At 32.8% G+C, this 20,841-nt stretch overlaps 1 protein-coding gene across 1 annotated transcript in view; it reads right to left on the reverse strand.

The window, feature by feature from the left end:
- Positions 1–16,951: 16,951 nt before the first annotated feature.
- The window catches only part of LOC148599758 (metabotropic glycine receptor-like), a 38,602-nt gene continuing 34,712 nt past the window's right edge, over positions 16,952–20,841 (reverse strand). Inside the window, exon 10 of the mRNA XM_088557409.1 lies at positions 16,952–20,392. Coding sequence (XP_088413535.1) covers positions 20,057–20,392 — 336 coding nt within the window. The 3' untranslated portion in view covers positions 16,952–20,056. The remainder of the gene's footprint in view (positions 20,393–20,841) is intronic.

Consider the following 20,841-nt stretch of genomic DNA (forward strand, 5'->3'; position numbering starts at 1 on the left):
ATGTTTATTTTAGATTTAACGTTTTGCTTGGTTCGTGCGCAATAATTGTACTTAAGAGACATGAAATGATACTCCAGACTTATAATTATATTCGTGCAATATGATTTAAAAGTTTTATTTATTTGTTTTGTTCTATAAATCAAAACACTGCGTCATCCTGTCGCTTCCGTTAGTTCGATTAAAACTGCGTCTTCTGTCTTTTCCCAAAGTGTGATTAATATAATGGTTCTGTATTCAAATCCATAATTTTCTGTTATTAATTAAAAATAACTAGATGCAGTGTTTTAACAATTAACATTTTTTTAATTATCGTTCTCGTTGCTTTTGTTGTTTAACCCTTGTAGGTTAATTCGGGCTGCACGTGCAATACTATGAAAAATACACGTAATAGTTAATATACATTTTTTACTGAAAGGTTATTTCAAAGATATTTTAGAGGTATATAGCATTATTCAATAACTGCTATTTCTAGTACATATTTCATCGAAATCTATTCAAAATTATAACAGTTAATATTTTTATTTTTTTTATTAGTTTGATATTTTTTATTTAAAATTTAGATCTCTTATTTCACGAGTTTGAAAACATCACATTTTTTTTCATTATCAATTTCTTGTAATAAAAAATGTGAATGTTGAATGTACTTGAAATAAATTCTTATTCGATAGGAATATGTTAAAGTGATGTCTGGTCGTATAATGGTATGGCGCTGTTGTCTGCGTCGTCGTCGTCGTCCTAATCCTCGTTGGTAGACACTAAGTTTTCGTGCAATTATTAGTAGGTCAATCTTTATAAAATTGTATAGCAAGGTTTGACACCAAATAGGTACGGTTGTTGTTGATTTTGAGGGTTATAACCCACACCGTAATAGAATTAAGGAACAAAAGCAGTATTTAGTTGAATTAAATTATATTACTCCAGTTAAAGAATGTCTTTGGTATTGTACCATTCTATACTCCAATTGTCAGACGGGTTTTCATGTGGGTGATTTCGACTTGAACATTTTAGAAACGTGGGGCCATGAAAGTTGCCAGAGGGTAGCATTTTCTATGATCTTGACTATTAGTAAATTGAAAGCTGGGATCAATTGTGGGGATTAAGACTTGAACTTTTGTTGATTAAGTAGCCAAAAGCGGCCTGAAACAATCATTTTCCGTATGTCCGGACAATAACTTAAGTTAAAATGAATGATCGTTTAACAAGGCGCCGTACACATATAGAGGGCTGGAATTATTTTTTTAGGTTGTGACGAACGAAAAAAGAACAAGATGCCACAAAGTACTTAAATCCAAGTATTCTTTTCCTTATTTCTGGATGGTAACTTCAATGAAACGGAATGAATCACTTTAAAATTGAGCCAGAAGGTGCCATGCCCCCAAAAGGAAGGTTTGGATTTTGATTTTGAAACCTTTGACTTGAACCATTTAAGAATATAGGGCCAACAAGGGACTACATCGATTCTGGTCAATTCTTTTCATGCGTCAAATGTTTAATTGAAATCAAAATTAATTGTTGTATCAGATTTGATTGATATGTCCGTACTTGCCCAAACTATTCAGTCGAATCAAGCTGCGCTGAGTGAAGCATTTTATTCAGTTTGCTCGGCAATCAATATAAATGCTCTATCTACCATAAGAACTATAAATGTTTATGTTTTTTTATTTATCTTCATTTGTCATTATAACGTTTTTACGTTTCCCAAAACAGAATGTGGATTTTTAAAAATTGACCTGGTTATAATTCTCGATTCATCAACAAGTGTAGGAATTAATAACTTCAAAAGGATGCTACAGTTTTGTAAAGGCTTCCTTTCCACTGCTGACATTGACTCCGGAAACGTTCGTGTTGGGATTGTAACTTATAGCACCGGCGCAAGAATTGACTGCAATATCGGAGATTAGAAGAACGATCCCTGAAGCTGAGAGTGCCAAAGCCAATAACATAAAGATCTACACAATTGGTATCGGACTAATGGACAAAAAAGAAGTATTTGCTATAGATCTCCACCTCATGCGGTCCACAGCTTTAATGTGCAGACCTTTGACGAACTAAGAGGACTTAACAAGAAAATTTTATCATCAATCTGTCCTGGTATGTTTGTAATGTCAGTCAGAGAACTTAATGTTGTCAATGCTCCCTAAAATGATTGCTTTAAACATACCTTCAATGTCGTATTCTTTCAATTGTTACCTGCACTACGATTAAGATCAGCTCACCCACTGTCAGGTTAGGTTATATATCCATATGTTGCTTTCGCGTAAATGTATCATGTTTGACATAGTATAATGAACATACATGTCTACTGCCATCTAGGAACACCATAGGAAAGAAGCATTTTAAGATAACAGAAGATGCCTCGTACCTTCTTGTTTCCGATCAATCCTTGTGTCTTTCAACAATAATCCGACATAAACCAAGTGTTAAATGTTGATTTGATAGGCTATCAACCAACTAGTTTTGATTCAATAGTCTTTTTGGTATTTGAATTAATTCTTTTACTCCAGAGCGTTTTGTCCAGGTTCGTATTTCTATCTATACTTCGTTAATCTAATCTTAGGTTGTGTGTCGTATTTACTATGGAGGAAAGAAGGTACAAATGTAGGAATGTATGTTGAAAATGCTTCAAAAATCAAGATATATCAATCTTGTAAACATTACTGATTACTAATTGCAACACTACCAAAGTCAATAGAAAGAGCTGAACAATGAAATACTTTCCAAAGGGACTCAAACATTTTAAAATGTTAATATTTGCTAGTTTCGTTCCTCTTGAACTCAACATATTACACCAACTAATTGTGACAAACTGAATTTCATGGGCATTTAGTGTAACTAAAAGCTGCATACAAGAAACAAGAATAATCTGCTCCCCGTGAAATATTTTGGTACGAAACATAAACAATTCTTGCTACGTTGACTTGATTTCTTACACGTAAAAAATACATGATATAAACTGAATTTTTATTTGCAGTTCCCATTACGTTACCAACCAGCACAGCCTCACGTAAGTATTATTGGATGTACATATATTACTAAAACGTAAGCTGAAATGATTGTGCTTCGAAATACATTGCCTCAAATTGACATGTTTTTCTACTTTATACATCAGCGGGTCTGATTCCGGTAATATCAAAATAATCCGAAAATCGCAGGACTATTTTCCACACGCATTTTACAATTCAAATCAGTTTAAGTAAAACTTAGTAAAATCAAATTAAATCTTGCAAAGTGAAGTTAAATGTAGCAAAATTTAGAAAAAAAATAGCTAAATGTAGTAAAAATTAGCAAAATTTAATAAAAATTAGCAAAGTTTGAAAAATTTGGCAAATAAACAAAACTTTAGGAAAATCAATAACAATTTAGTGAAACGAGCAAGATTTAGTAAATACAGTAAAATTTATTGAAAATCAGAATACTTAAAAAAATAGAATAATAGATTTTTCTAATCTTTAAAACTAATGCAATATTTTTCCTAGGCAGGGTAATTACTTGAACAGCTATTTGAGCATCGGTTAAAAATGCGCAAATATTTCATTAAATTCCACTCAGTTTTGTAGGATGAGTAACTGGTGATAGATGCATGTCTTGTTTCGTTTTCACTTTCAGTTTACTCTTTGTTGCTGGAGTATATATATAACTATTTCAGTGCACCTGTTTAGAATGTTGTGTAGAGGCCAGCTGTAGCCTGCCCCGTAGTGTGAGGGTTTTCTCGACGTACATTGAAAACCAATGAATTGACCTTGAGGTGACATTGTTATCCCGGTGGGATTATTGTCTCTTTCCTATACTCACCATATTGATCCTCTTTATATGAAATTACAATTTTCATTTCACTAATAACAGTCTGTCCACGACTTTTTGATGTCGGAGTTCCACTGTAATTTTATCTTACTTTCCTAGAAAGGGAGCATTTATTGTTTTAGTGTAAATTCTTCGTCATAAAAAGTTTGTCCTAGTCATAATTTGACTTTTGATATTTTGTATGCAGATAGATCATATAAAGGTAACATGTTGCATAAAGTTGGTGACTTTTGACGATGACGTGTGACCTGAAATTCAAACAACTGATTTTTACGGACAATCTCGTCAAGTCTTAAATTTTATCTCAAGGTCAAGGTTACAACATATGTATATTTGACATAGTTCTTTATTCTCCCTTCTTTGCATGGATATATGGAATTACATGTAACAATATAGTTATGCCCAAAAATTTAAAGTCGTTTTTCTTTGCTGGGTTAGGTAGGTGGGGAATATAATTTTCAAAAATATTTTACGTAGAGTTAATGTAGAAACAATCTAGGGTTAACAGTGTTTGCGCCAAAACAGCAAAAAGTTGCTTATGGTAGGCACAATATATATGATAGGTAGTGTAACAGGAAACAGACATTATTTTTGGCCTTACAAGCACTGGGGTAAAGCCCAGGACCGTAACTGCCGTTACGGTCATCCCAAGATGGAGGATGGAATTTTTGGTCAAAATGTTATTCTTTAATAAAGTCGTCTATTTAAGTTATTCAACAAAATGAATGTGAGAAATAGTCAGTCACTCATCAATGCTGGATATTTGAAGCGGGGAAACATGTGGGTAAAATTTATGATTTATGAGAAATAACAAGGTAAATATATCGGCGGGATGACCATAGCAAAGAATGTGAGATGCCCGTATCAAAAGACTGACGAACCCGTAACTGGTTTATTTGAAGCGAAATACGAAATATAGACCAAAATATTGTAAAAAGATATTGATGATTATCAAAAAACATTCTTCCTTTTCTCTCTTTTGATCGATACATGTTTGTCTCAGTATCAAATTAAGTGGAGTATTAAAGGTGTATATTATAATTTTGTAATTAAATAATGTATGCTATGTATTAGAGAACATATATAACAGTAATATATGAAAAAAATGAATTAAACCGATGCAAATATATCTAACTTAGTTGGCAGCTTATTCATGGAAGCCTCAACTGCCCCTTCTCATTGTATGTGTATTATTCTGTTTTAAGGCACTTTAAAAAAAAAATAAAACAAAAAACAAAAAAAAAACACTTTGCTGATTACCCCTTGTGTCTATTTCCTTATCATTGCTCCTTCTCGTTTTCCTTAAATGATCATATTCATAACAGTTCAGATTTCTCATAAAATTATATAATGAAATTAGAAATTATACATGTATGCCACACATACACTCCCTGCCGTATGCAAGCCAACAATATTGCCCACCGCACTCGGCAGCTACACATGTACATTATCACGATGTTTCTGCATTACTTAACACCTAGTTACAGTTTTTACTTTGCTGTTTCGCTGTTATTTTTAGGATTTTTGCTCCACGGAAAGAACAGGAAATTCTTCAAAGATTGGATCGCCAAATCAATTGATTCAACGTGATTATTTTTTTTTCAGTATTTCGTACAACACACCGCTTGTAGGAGAAGCCATTCTGAATGAATTTATCACGTATATCAATTTTAACATAATTCAGTGAAGTCTTTTGTCATTCACCGTTTGTCATTAAGGTAGAGCACAACTCTCATTAAGTCATCAAGAAATATTTTTGTTTCTAATGTTACGGACATCTCTTGCCGCATGTTACGGTCATCCTTAAAAAAAGACGATTTTTCCTTAAGGTCACTCCCTTTACCCGAGTGACATGGATATGTGTATGTAGTTGTTCCGATTGTGTAAACGTATAATTGATTTCTAATTTTACTACACCAGCAACTGGTATGAAACGAATTGTTTGTCAATTTTCTTACCTTGCTTAACGATCAAGAATTGATAAGTTTAACAGTTTAAATTAAACCACAATCTTATCGTAAAATTACAAAAAAGTATTAAAGTTTGATACAAAGTGGAAAACTTGTATTGGTACAGTAGTACTGCAAGGCAGATGCTTTTTTTAACAAGGGGACGTGGTCAGTAGTCACGTAGTGCAAAACCTTTTTGCTTTGTTTTAAATCTGGTGTAAATTTAACTATTTGTATACAGATAATAGTACCTACCTAACCGAGTGTTACGCGTCTGATAACTCGTAATAAAGTAAAATCAGTTTGGCTGAAATAAAATACAAAATATTAAATTTCTTTTATTTTATTTTATTTTGTTTTATTCTGTAGACCAAAATATTGTCTCATTATTCATTCCGATGTTTGATTAGCACAATAGTTCTGTTTATACATCTGTAATATGTTATGTTATTAATTTTAAACTAAGTGTCGGTACAGTGTTTTAGCAATTAACGTTTTTTTAAAAATATTATCATTACTGCACGTGCAATACTATGAGAAATGCATGTAATAGTTAGCATACATCTTTTTACTGAAAGGTAAGTGCAAAGCATTTTAGAGGTGTATAGCATTATTCAATAAATGATATTTCTGGTACATATTTTATTCATATCTATTCAAACTTATATTTGCTATTATTTAACTTTTTTATTATATTGCTATCATTTATTTAGAATTAAGATCTCTTATTTCACGATTTTGAAAACAACATTTTTGTCATTTTAAAGTCGTTATGAATGTACTAGAAAACTCATATTCGATAGAAATATATTAAAGTGGTGTCTGGTCGTATAAAGGAATGACGCTGTTGTCTTTGTCGTCGTCGTTCCCAGACAATTTATTTTTGTGCAATAACTAGAATATAAGTTGGTTGAACGATATAAAATTTTATAGCAAGGTTTGAAACCGAACAAGTAAGGTTGTTCTTGATTTTGCAGGTTATGGCCCAGCCGTATTAGAATAAGGGACCAAACGAAGCGTTAATTAGAATTTAACTAAACTTCAGTTAAATCATAGAATGTCTTTGGTATTGTTCCAAAATATTCAATACCTCATTTGTCACACCGGATTTGATTTGGTGTGTTTAAACATGAACATTTTAGAAATGTGGGGCCATTAGGATGGCCAGAAAGTAGCATTTTCTATTGCTATAATAATATCTGTACTATTTTTAAATTGAAAACATTTTGGGATGAAGACTTAATTTTTTGTTGATTAAGGGGCCACAAGGGGTCTGAAACAATCGTTTTCCGTTAGTCCGGACAATAACTTTAGTTAAAGTGAATAATCGTTTAACAAGGCGCCATATCACAAAAAGAAGGCTGGGATTATTTTTTAGGTTGTCACTTGAGCGAAAAAAGAACAAGATTCGACAAAGTACCCAAAACCAAGTATTTCTTTTTCTTATATCTGAATGATAACTTCAATAAAAGGGAATTAGTCACTTTAGAATTGCACCAGAAGTGCCATGCCCCAACAGAAAGGTTTGGGTATTGATTTTGGAAGTTCTGACTTCACCAAGTTAAGACTATGGAGTAACCACATCGATTCTTATCAAATTCTTTTAACGCGTCAAATATCTAATTGAAATCAAAACTAAGTTGTATCAAGTTTGAATGATGTGTTTATGCTTGCCCAAACTGTTCAGCAGTATCAAACTACACTGAGTGAAGCATTTTATTCAATTTGCTAAACAATCATCATAAATGCTCTATTTACCATTAGAGCTAACATTGATTTTTTTTCTTTTTTTTCATTTATCTTCCATTGACATTATAAAGTTTTTACTTTTCCCAAACCAGAATGCGGACCTTCAAAAACTGACCTGGTTATAATTCTCAATTCATCACCAAGTGGAGGAGAATCTAACTTCAAAAAGATGCTACAGTTTTGTAAAATCTTCCTTTCCACTGCTGACATTGACTCCGGAAACGTTCGTGTTGGGATTACAACTTCTAGCACTGACGGAAGGATAGACTTCAATATCGGAAAATTCACATCTTCACGTGATGTCCTAGACGCGATCGATAAAATTAAATACACCCGTGAAAGTACCAACACAGCATTAGCTATCTTAATCATGGCTACCAAAATGTTCGGAACCTCGGCTGATCGTGAACGTTGCCATTCTATTAACTAATGGTATTTCCAACGACAATTCTGAAAGAACATTCCCTGAAGCTGGGAGTGCCAACGCCAATAACATTAAGATCTACACAATTGGTATCGGACCTGTGAACACAATAGAACTGTTTGCTACAGCATCCCCACCTCATAAGGACCACAGCTTTAAGTGCGGAACTTTGACGAACTGAAAAGACTTGACCAGGGAAACTTCTCATCAATTTGTCTTCATAATAATATAAATGTACTTTAACATTCACTTCATTTTCGGACAATTGTAATATAACGCTTCAAATGTTAGACTAAACACGTATAAATGTTTCACATTAAAATTGAACACTATATATAACATATAATTTTGTTAAGAATGCAATAATAGTGCACTGACTTGACATAAAACTGATATACAAATGAGGCTCAAAACCACCGGAAAATACGAGACTGTGCCCGTGCAGTTTCACAGTTTCGACCAGAACTCGTATATCAAAGTTTTTGTCAAGTCAAGTCAAGTGTACTGTTACTGTCCCTTTACTGCAGCAAGATTTTAAACGAAAAATTAAGTTTTAAGCAAGAAAAACAACTTTTGTTTATTTGAAGCGTACTACATCCTGGCAACTTCTAAACTTTGTAAGGTTTGTAACCTCACAACAGAAAGCTACATTCAGTCAGTGACCGTATATTACTTGTACAAAATACAGGCAATGCATTTTTGACTGCGCAAATGGGACGGTTGAAGTATAATCTCAAATAAAAATTCTTTAAACAAACAAGGTTCATTTTTTGCAGGCACTTAAAGTGGTAGATGCTTCTTAAAACGATTGATTTAAACATAACGTTAATGTCTTATTCTTTCAATATTTTTTTCTGCACTGTGGTTGAGATCAGAGTGTTCCCTGTCAGATTAGGTTATATATCCACGCGCTCCTTCCACGTAAATGTCAGCATATTTTACACAGTATAATGAACATACCATCTGGTAACAATAGCGAAGAAGCAATTCAAGATAATCGATGATGTGTCGTACCTTCTTTTTTACGATCTACTTTTAGTTGTGTTTTTTCAAAGTAATCCGACACGAACTAAATCTTGATTATGTAGGCTATGAACTAATGTTGTCTTTTTGGCATTTCATTTATTATTTTAGAAATTTCCTTTAGGATAAATGATAAAAAATGCTTTTTAACCACCGTGCAGTGATTATTTCTGTGGGGGTTTTCCCGCCATTTTACATTTCCGAGTTTACTACATATGTCATGGGAGAAACGGATTCTCGTCCAATGCTCTCTGGGATTACAAGATTTTTCATTCTCGATAGTCAAATTTTAGAGTTAACGCACTCGTTCAAGCTCGTGGGTTAAAAATCAAAAATTAAACTATCTCGAGTGGAAAAGTCTTGTAATCCCCTAGATACTGAAGGAGAATATCTATGTAATCCCACAAAATGGCCTAAACGGGAACGCATGAAGCATATACTGTCTATATTATGACTTTAAATCTTACCATTTCCCTGCTTAAATTTTTCAGAAGATGTTTGTCCCTTACAATACATTAAAACATTATTTTAATTGTAAATCACAAGATTATGAGACACATTTTCGAAAATATAATGTATCTATTTTTATTTAGATAGACTCGATGGAAGACCAATACAGTTGGTAGCAAATGCCAATTATGTTTTTAAATCATCCATTAAAATTTACAGCAATTTTTTTTTAACAAAAAAATATTAGAGTTTAAATTTACTTTATTATAAAAATAAAATGAATTATATTGAAAGCACTACAAAATTGTAATTACAAAAAAGACTCTTTGTTCTGTTCATGATTGTGTTGGTTTGTTAGGAAATTTTGAGTCATCCACTTATGATACATAAAGTTACTGTTCTTCCTGACATCATAATAGTTAAAAGTTATGGTAACACAGAAAACAAAAAAAAAAACAAAAAAAAAACGAAACGGAATGCGTTTGCCATCAATGTAAATTGGCTATGGTCATCAAAATTACACATACTGTTTTACAGATTTAAACTTAATCCGATTAAACTGTATTTTATTATACTTTATGTACAGGTGCATATAAATTGGGTTTGAAATGATACTTCATCGATTTCGCTTGTATATTTGTATGAACTTTAAAAAGTATGTGCATGTCTCGAAAAACTATACATACAGCTTCGAATTAGCATATTATATTTAATTGATTTATTATAAAAGAAAAAAAAACATTCTCAACATTTATTATGACATCAGTTTGCATTACATAAGCTTACAAACGTCATATTATATAATTAATATTTTGTTTAAATCGAAGTGTACTGTTGGCTGTGACTTTCTTTGTTATCACTGGTAAAACAAAGTGCGATGAACACGCGAATGGATTCCACTGGTGAGATGTTCAAAGTATTATTGGTAAAATAAACCATTCAATAAATAAAGCTTTATTACAAATGCATTTTCATTAAACTTGTCAAATTCAAAAAAACAGAATTCTTTTACAGTCGCAACAAGAAGTTGAATTTGACAGAATTTTGTAATAAGACAGGCAAGTAGGTAGGCGTTAAGTATATTGTACATTTGAGAGACGTATCTCAATTAATATTTTATCTCAATTAAGTAGCTGTCTTTGTAAGAATCATACAAAATCTAAAAAATGTTATACACCCCCAATAAGGCTACATATTTTAATTTTTGTAGTTAAATTTTTTTTTATGGGTCTATATAATGAAATGTGTAACAATTCATTCATATAGGCCCGATCTTAGGAGATGATCAACATTGAAAATCCAATAGATTCTTTTTTTTATTATTTGAGTGTCATTTACAGATTTATTTTCCTTTATCGCATTCTATATAATTTTTAAATATAAGAACATGGTTTTTTGAAAAACAGAATGCTAATGTCTGTTTACTATGGCAATTTAAACAAAATGTCAAAAAAAAAATATGTAGGCTTTTAACCCATCAATAATATTTTGCTTGATTCTAAGCTGGAGTACTACTTAATATGTTTATCTCAACTAATATCTTTATTGTAGATAAAGGTTAATGACAAAATTACAAAACTGATAAACTCTAGGCAATAGTAAAAAAGTCAATATAAAAAATGGTCATATAAAGGCGAATACAGTAAAGTTGAAAACGACTGCAGTGGTTCTGACTTGGTACAGACATGTCTACCAAGTATTTGCTGGTTGTCTGCACTCATATACACACACACAAAATATTAGCGGAATATATGCTTTGATAAAGTGGCTTTAATAATTTATTGTGTAACAACAAACATATAAATTATATATATATATATCTTTAAAAATTAATACATACTCGTGTGTACATGGTACATTTACATTATTTTTCATGTTTATCAAAATGTATAAATAAAGCACATACAAATACGTCAAGATTGTATCCATGGAAATGTTTTTACTAACTAATTTGGTACCACATGTAACATGTAAATCAAATGTACTTTGAACATAAACAAGTAAATTCATCAAGTAGCACTCCAGCTAAGAATCATGCAAAAAATGAAACATGGTTTGAATTAAAGCATATACATGTTTGTTTTTAATATTTTTGTTTACGATATTGTAGTAAATAGAAATTAATATATTGCTTTTCTTTTAACCCTTTGTCTAAGGAAATGAAATATAAAATATATAGAATTGGTTGTAGATTTCATATTTAAGGGAGATAACTGTGTAAATGACACTGAAAAACAATAGAACCAATTGGATTTTCGATATGATTTATCTCAGACCAGACATATTGGAATTAATTATAATAAATTTCATTATACAGACCTTTACAGCAACATAATAACATACATAACACGATTGCTATGCAACCATATGTCCCCTGCCGCCAAAAACAGGTGCAAAATTCCCATAATTCCCGTAATTTGTCTAATCAAAATGGCGGCACAATATAATCATAACATAATCCATGGGCGGGTTCCGATTAGTTGCTCCCACAAAGTTTTCTTATAGTATAGTTTGTACAAATTCAACAATGTCCCATAACTCCTGTACAATTTGTCGATTCAAAATGGCAGCTAACTATAATCAACAACTTATATTGATAACCCTACAGAATTGGAACAAAATCTGTTCAGGGGTTTCCGAGTTGTTGTGTGCACAATGTGTGAGGCACGGACACACTGACACTGACACTTTATGTCCTCATCCTCGTAGCGGCAGGGACAAAAATGTGTAGCCTTTGTCGAGGTGAATCACATATGACAGAATTTGCTTGAGTCTTAACATTTTGATGTGTAAATACTCTCAAATAATCAACGACTTTTATTTGTAGGGTATGAAATTACAAAGAAACAATCTGGTACATTTGTTTATGATTTAAATTATGTCATACGTGAGATCGGGCTTTGTTAAAATCTACCAAACTGTTCCAAACCAGTGTACAGGATGCATTAGACTGCAATTTCCTTGAACAAAATGATGACCTTTCTAAATCAGGAATTACCACAACACTTATTGACTTCATATTTGAATCACAATCTTACAAGGATCCTTTTAAAATTTATCTATTGTGATATAATGTGGCTCAAATATGGTCATTATTTATTTGAAAACTAATCAAGAAATATATTTAATGAAATGGAAACAAGACACATGCTTACCTGCGTATCCGTTATTGTTATTTTTACCACGATTTAAAGTAGTTCTTCTCTGATGAAAAAGCGTTATTTTCATAATATTCTGAAGTTGTTATTGACATTAATTGCTTCAATTGCATTACTTCAAACTTATTTCATAGAATCAGCAAAAATCAGCAAAAAATCAGTAGAGTCAAAACAACAAATTTGGCAGCTAATGCATCTTTAATCATTATACAAATATAACTATATTAATTAATTTTAGCGGTTAAAGAGAGGCTACCCTTGTGTATTTTATTTCAATTTATTTTACTATGTCTTTAACATACGGGAGTCAATAAAGTTTGATTTTCCATTAAATACAATATGACAATCATATACATACTGTACGCTTCAAGAAGTAACTTCTTCTTTGCGGCATTAGAACGACGTACTAGAGAAGAAACATTGAATAATCAATTTTACACAAAAAGTACATGAAACCAAAAAAGGAAGTAAAATCCAGCATCAATGAGTTCTTCCGAAGTATATCAAAGGAGATTGCATGTTGCATAAACAGTAGAACTAGTTTTAACAAAACCTCCTATCCAGTGAACTACCATTTGATTTGTTTGGGGGAGCTAGGATGAACTTTGACATATAAAAGCCTGATCATAACTTGTTGTCACTACAGACGTTTTATGGTCGTCATCAGGAACTCGTGGATCGTTACGGTGTATCCATCTGCACCATGAAAGCTGATCTGTTCAACGTTCCCTTGCCTCTTCTGACTACCCCAGAATTGATTTTTTTATTAGCAACTCGACTGGTGTTTCTAGAAAGCAGAGGATACTTACCCTACTGATGCACCATATCCATGCTCTCAGTTTTTAGTGGAGTCCGAGTTACTTATGTGCTTTTGTTACTTTGTATGTATTATTTTAGTTACTTTATGTTCTTTGTTGTGTATGTCTGTTATTTGCATGTCTGGTCTTTGTCCCCGGATTACATTCTTTTGGTTACCGCTAAATTCTCGGTTCCCTTGATTATTCTTTTAGACATAAAAACGCAGGGAAAAGTAACAAAAATAAAGAACATCATATATTATACCCCAAAACGTTTAATGTTTCGGTGTATAATATAATGACATGTTATTCCATTGAGTTTTTTAGGTATGAGCCCAGTATATATGTCCTGAAAGAGAGCATAAAATGAAGTTAAATCAAGGCTTCATAATATTTTCATCATCACCATTCAACTCAGGAGACCATGTTTACTGTATTGACCACCTATCATTGAAATCAAAGCAAGTATAAAAATCAGGAGGGAATGGCGGCCCAGAACAAAATTTCGTCATCACCATTTAACTTAGAATACCATATTTCCTGTGGAAGCATATAATCATTGGAATCCGAGCAACTCTAAAAAATGTTCGCAAAATGGCAGCCATTTTGAAAATGGCCACATAAAAAAATTTCAATACTACCAGTCAACTTAGAATACCATGTTTATCTTATGAGTTGCTTTCATCTACTATCATTCTATAGTTGAGGACAAATTGCAAATAAAGCATTTTGACACTGTTGTTCTATTTTTAGTAACGATGTCCATGGTTTTGTAACCGATATAAAATTTAAAACAATCAGTTTGTGCAACATTGTCGCATTGTTCCATAGAAGATTTTTTAAATTGTACACGTGAAAACGACAACGAATTTCTTTCAGTGGCAATTACTCCTACATCGGACGCCGAATCATTTTGAAAATATCGGCATAGATCCGTCTTCTGTTGAGTGAACAACAATTCTATTTAAAGTAAGGCACCCATTTTTTGACGGATTAAAATCGAACATCAATTCTATTTAAAGTAACGGCACCAATTTTTTGACGGATTAAAAATCGAAGAACAAACTTTGTGCAGTATACCCTAAGGAACAATCATGCTACGTTTTATCCAAATCCATTCGGTAGTTTCAGAGAAGATGTTTGAAAATTTGTCAACAACAGCGACGCTGGACGCCACGTGATGGCAATAGCTCTCATGGCCTACGACCAGGTGAACTAGAAACGGCTTAGAACCAAAGAAAAGAGATAGGACGATATTTTCTGCAGCTAAAAAGACAAGATAGCAAATTTCGCTACAGCCACTCATATGAATTTGCATACTATGACCAATGCAATACTATTAATATATTTGACATCCTGTGTTTCAATATTGTTATAGTGATTCTATATCTTTCAAGTCGGCAGACCGAGCTACTTAATGGCATAAACGATAATGTCTCGATCAACGGGAATATGCCAGACTGTCTGAGACATCTGCTTTGTGCCTACGTTAAAAGTTAAAACAATTACTTCCGAATTATGTTCTTTATTTCTGACCGAAAATGTTGAGCCATTAATGTTTCAGATCTCCCATATAATTACATAGACACTTACATATAAAGACGTATAATAGCATGATGAAAAACCCTTTCATTTCCCCTTCTCTCTCTCATATTTGTTAAAACACTGGTATGTTTATTAGAAATGTTGCATTTGCGTTAGTAATCTTACAGTTAGGCTTCTGGAATAAAATTATGTTGCTACATAATTGAAGTCATCACTACAGAAGTTTTATGGTATTCATTATAAACTCATTTATCGTAACGGTGTATCCATCTGCACCATGAGAACCGATTTGTTCAACGTGTCAAAGTTTTCCTTTCATCGTTCGTCTACCCTAAACTTGATTTTTTTAGCAACTCGGTGAGTGAAAAGCAGAGTACTCTTACCACACAGGTGCATCTGATGCATGCTCCCAGATTTTTGTAACGCCCGAGTTGTTCATTTACTTTTGTTGTTTTGTACGTATTATTTTGGTTAAATTATGTTCTTGTAGAGGGTCTGTTTTCCCTGTCTGGTCTTTATCATTGGACTACATTATTTTTATTTCTGCTGGACTCTTTATTGGTTCCCTTGATAACTCCTTTAAAGAAACAGTGTCGTAGTCTACTCAGAAAAGGAATTTGTCTTTCTCTATGATTATCTCGGTTGTCCTATGGTAGCAATCTCACTTTGGGGGCAGCAGGTCGTTGGTTTGTTCACATCTGAAAATTTTAAATGTGTAGTCACTTCTTTCCACCAAGCATGGAGTATTAGGAGAGAGTGAAGACTGGTTGACTCGGAGTCAAAATAGTCTGTCCGAGTGGTGGCATGCTTACCTGACAACGGTTTCGTCCCTATCCAACTAGTAAAAAAACAAGGCATGTTTAACCCTAATAAACCCAAAAAGCCTTTGTGTTTTGCCTTTCTATTACGAAAACAATACATTTATCCAAACCAATTCATGAGGTCATGGAAACAACCATAACACATCTATAGTAATGCCTTTAATATTGTATATATATATATATATTTATCTATAACGTCTCAGAATGTGACGACTCTATTCTCTACACTGCTCCATCGGATCAAATTGATACAGGGAAGATAACGTAAACTTATAGAAGGGTCTGAAAAATTTCCAACGATGTTAGAACTGTCAAATTTCTGTCGTTCCCTCCGCGGGACTCGAACTCGTACCGCTGTGACATCTATGGCAACACCGCCTGCACTAAGTCCAGCGCCCTAGACCACTCGGCCAGCTAGGCTATATAAAATATAGCTTTCACTGGCCGGTGGAGCAGTGTAGAGAATAGAGTCGTCACATTCTGAGACGTTGTATAATATTGATTTGTTGTGACATGCATCATTAATTTGATCCTCTATCCTACATAATAACACCTAGATGATCTGTCCCGTACTACCATACATCGTGTACTAAGTTACAGCCCTAAATTAATCCTACGAGGAGGAATCATCCGGCCAGCGAAAGCTATATTTTATATAGCCTAGCTGGCCGAGTGGTCTAGGGCGCTGGACTTAGTGCAGGCGGTGTTGCCATAGATGTCACAGCAGTACGATTTCGAGTCCCGCGGAGGGAACGACAAAAATTTGCTTCGCAAATTTGACAGTTCTAACATCGTTGGGAATTTTTCAGACCCTTCTATAAGTTTACGTTATCTTCCCTGTATCAATTTGATCCGATGGAGCAGTGAAGAGAATAGAGTCGTCACATTCTGAGACGTTATATATATATATAACCCTTTTCCAGAAGCACAATGTAAGAAGTCAGCACGGCAATTTTATTCGGATCCTTACACTAGAATGCCAACTCGGATAAGGGTCTTGACGGTCTCTTACTGCCCTATAATACAACAGAAAATTAATCCACAAGTGACAATAAAAAAAGGATTTTTGAAAATTATTTGCATTAAAAGGACACACGCGTCATTGATTTTTTTTATACAAATATACTTTGTTTTGAACTATGTTGTTCTTTATAATACTACAGAGTTGATAATTTTGGGAAATAATCACGACATAAATTGATACTTTTCAAAGTGAGAAAACAAAACATACATATAGCATCATAATTCATAATTTTATTACAAAATATTTGTTTAACTTACATTAATGAACAGACAAGATTTTAGTATATTATATACAAAAAACATACGGAACAACAAGTTCCATAAGTAGACATCTCGCACCTCATACTACCATTTGTAACTTCTACAAATTGTAGTTAAATATTTAAAGGTAATAAAATAAATAATTATAATATAGCAGTTATCTTTCTATCTCCTAAGATGGGAAAGCCAGAACTACTCACGCTGATTTTTTTTATATTAAGGAAAATATACGGGAAACTACATGTCGTAGGTCTGTCACACTCTAACAACTGCTATCTAAGAACAGTATTGTACTTATTTTTGCACTTCAGGACGTCAATCCAATTTCCCGGGTTTTTGGGGTTTTTTTGCGTCTGACACGGTTTAACATGTGCATTATGTTATCAACAAACTATTTGCTGCGGTTTATTTTCGTGTTTTTGAGGTTTGTTTCTTTTTACTAGCAAACGCAGATGGTTTAAAGTATAAAAATGCAGATGCAGTCGATATCACGTGTACATGAAAGTTAATTTTCTTTAAGTGAGGATTTGAGCATTATTGTGTAAAATGTTCATTTCGTAAGAAAATATATATAGTTAGATTGGGATTAAAAGAGCACTGACTTGAATACATAAAAACAATTAAGTACCTATATAACTTCGAATACTGTTATTCTCTAATTTTACGTATTTTAAATAGAAACGTTAATAAGGTCAGACATTAGTTTTCTGCTAAATGGCTGCTGGAGCAGTCTATCAAAACGTTAAACAAATTAACGCAATAGATCTGTAAGTAGGTTTACTGAGGAAAAGAATAAGACTATAGAAAATGCAAATGGTATAAAGAAACCACATTGACATTAGGAATATTTAGTTTAACGTGGCAGTGCTTGAATGAAAAAAAAAAATTTCAATACAACTATTGTGGGGAGTAGTTTTAGTGAATAGCTTATCATAATTAGGTCGGGCTTAGAAAATAATGAAGTTGGATTCAGGATGTGGGGCATTATGGTGGTAAATTTGTAGTACAGAAACGGGAACTGTAGTTTGGGATTTGTACATCCGAGATTGTTTACATGTAAATGGAGGAGATTAACTAGCCATCAAGCATTTAGTGTCATGAAACATGTTTAGTTCATAGTTGCTCGGTTTGGAAAATAAACGGAATTATAAGCTTAACGGTATAAAGTTCTCAATTTGTTTTTTTATGCCTCAATTCACAAAAATGCTATTTAAATTTATCCTGAAGCATCTATGATATTGATATTTTTGACTGCGTATACAGGGAAAAGTGCAAACAATTTTTCCCACCATATTTCAGTAGTGCATATCAACAAACTTTTACCTATAAATATTTTTAAAAAAAACTTTACAAACACTTTGATGGTTATTCCTAGAGGTAATAATGTATAAATACTTTGAAATGCACTAAATATCTGCGTTTTTTTTTTCTTCATGTGCCACACCTTATACACATTCTGCCTGATTCTTACACAGAAAAATATTTAAATAACACTAAAATGAATGTCATCATTATTTAGTGAAATGAAAAATTTTGTCCGGGCTATAATGTGTTTTTTTTTTTTCATATTTTTACATTGTCTTACTTTTAGTATTGTTTGAAAAGCTTACTTGAATAGTTCATGAATTTTTAACTTTATAATGTTATTATAATGTTTAATGTATAATCATAAAGTTTGTTGTAGCCGTTCATGGCAATTTCATATAATATCGGAAAAAAACATAATAAGTAACAGCTATGTAAATTAAAATAGTGATTTGTAAACGTAAAATGCATTTTGTCCTCATCATTGATCTGATTTTCCATGCAACCTTAACCTTATCAATATCTATTATCATTATGTTATGAACTGGTATCGTTTATTATTCACAATTATTGATTTTTTTTCACACATAATGTATAATGTGAATACTCGATTAAGAATAACAAAATACCAAAATTTTTGGGTATTGGAAAACTATATGTTTCATGTAAGCGCAAACACACAATAAAATATAGAATGGCTTACGTGTTTGTTATTTATAAAGCTGGAAAATAGTAATAAAATCTAAGTATTTTTGTACAGAAATATAAAATAATTTTATGAAATTACTCTCTTAATGAGATCAGTTATCAATAAATGTAACTAACAAAATACTTGTATCATCAATAACAATGCTTTAAGTTTACTCATTCAGACAAGACTCGGTGGTCCTTTTCACAAAATATCGTAAGTGTAAAATTAGTCGTAAGTCATGACGTCATAGTAAATCAAAGTATTGTGACGTAATAACTTACGACTAATTTTACATTTACGATTTTTTTGTGAAAAGGACCCAGTTGCTTAAATTCTTATTATTTTTGTGTGTATCTAAACGTATGTACTTACTACTCCATAGAATCAGGCATGTAGAAATACAACGACATTATAAGTAAATGTTTCAATAATGTTTCGTATTTTTACACAAATCTACCGTTTGAAATTGCACAAATATTATGCCTGATTCTTAGATGAAGTTGTTATAAAGTACTGAATGTAGAAATAAATAAACGTTCAGTGTCAATCCAGAATAACAGTATATCCTTATAGAATGAAAAACAGAGACAGATACGTTCCTACGTGGTCCTGTAGCATGTTCAGTACATTGGCAGTGCAAAATGATCACATGGGTCCATCACAAATGGGGTGGATTCAGAAATAATAGGCCTGCTAAAGTAACTCAATCAATGAAGATGTAGCACTTCGTTTAAGCACTTTCCATTTTTCTATGCTCACACTCTGCATTTTGTTTTTATCCTGAATCCGCCCCGAACAAAACAAGCCATCCTTGCCATAAACTATCATTCACAACTTGATTACCAGCAGAAACAACACGGGACACCAGGGCTTTGTTTCTATGCACGAACGTTCAGCTCAGTATAATTTCTATTCCGTATTTGATTTGATTCTGCATTTGCAAATCAAACCATGCCCATAATGGGACTATTTCGGTTTGGAGACATATAAATCGCACATACCATCAACCTAACATACATGGTTTTTCCTTTATTCCACAGCTATATGTTATAGTTTATTTTACTTAAGACCCATTTTAAAAGTAACTGTACATTGTTCTCTAGGTTTTACATCTTTATCATGAGTGTCACCATCACAACGGTTTGCACATGCGCTTTCAAATGCCAGCGCTACTGCCTCAGCACTGTTCGTTGATTCCTCGGGTGTTTTCGACATTTCATGTTCGTGATCGTGATCACTATGGTGATGGCGATGTTTATGATGGAATGCTTGCAGTGAAAACCTGCGATGGGTTTGTTTCCTACCTCCTCTCCGTTTAGAAATATGCGGGTTATCCTTTCGCATTGTTCGTGTTTTGTATATTTGTAATTGAGTATACAGTCGTTTAAGTTCAGCCTAAAAGAGTCAAAGCAAATAAATTAATGCATTACTAATCTGCAAAATTTTGTAAAAAGCAGACATTTAAAATCTAACAAGTAAATAACATCGAAATGATAGCCGAAATTTGGTAGTCTTGCAGTTTCTGAACGTGTCGATTCTTTTTCACACATTTTATACTGATTTAACTCGGCGGGTGTTTCTAGAAAAGCAGGGGACATTTACCCTACCAGTGCACCCGGTCCAAGCTCCCAGTTTTTTTTTAGTTTTCTTTGTATGTATTATCTTAGTTACTTTATGTTCTTTGTTGTGTATGTCTGTTTTCCATGTCAGGTCTTTGTCCCCATATATAAGCAACGAAGTAACTTGGACTGATTTCATTGAAGCTTGATAGGCTTTGGTGAAATATAATATAATACAACCATATTACTGATTTCATGAGTTATGTCCCTTACCCTTGGTCTACC

This window comes from Perna viridis, chromosome 13, assembly GCF_037379345.1.
Source record: "Perna viridis isolate PV_CMFRI_1.1 ecotype Kerala chromosome 13, ASM3737934v1, whole genome shotgun sequence".
Classification (NCBI taxonomy): domain Eukaryota; kingdom Metazoa; phylum Mollusca; class Bivalvia; order Mytilida; family Mytilidae; genus Perna; species Perna viridis.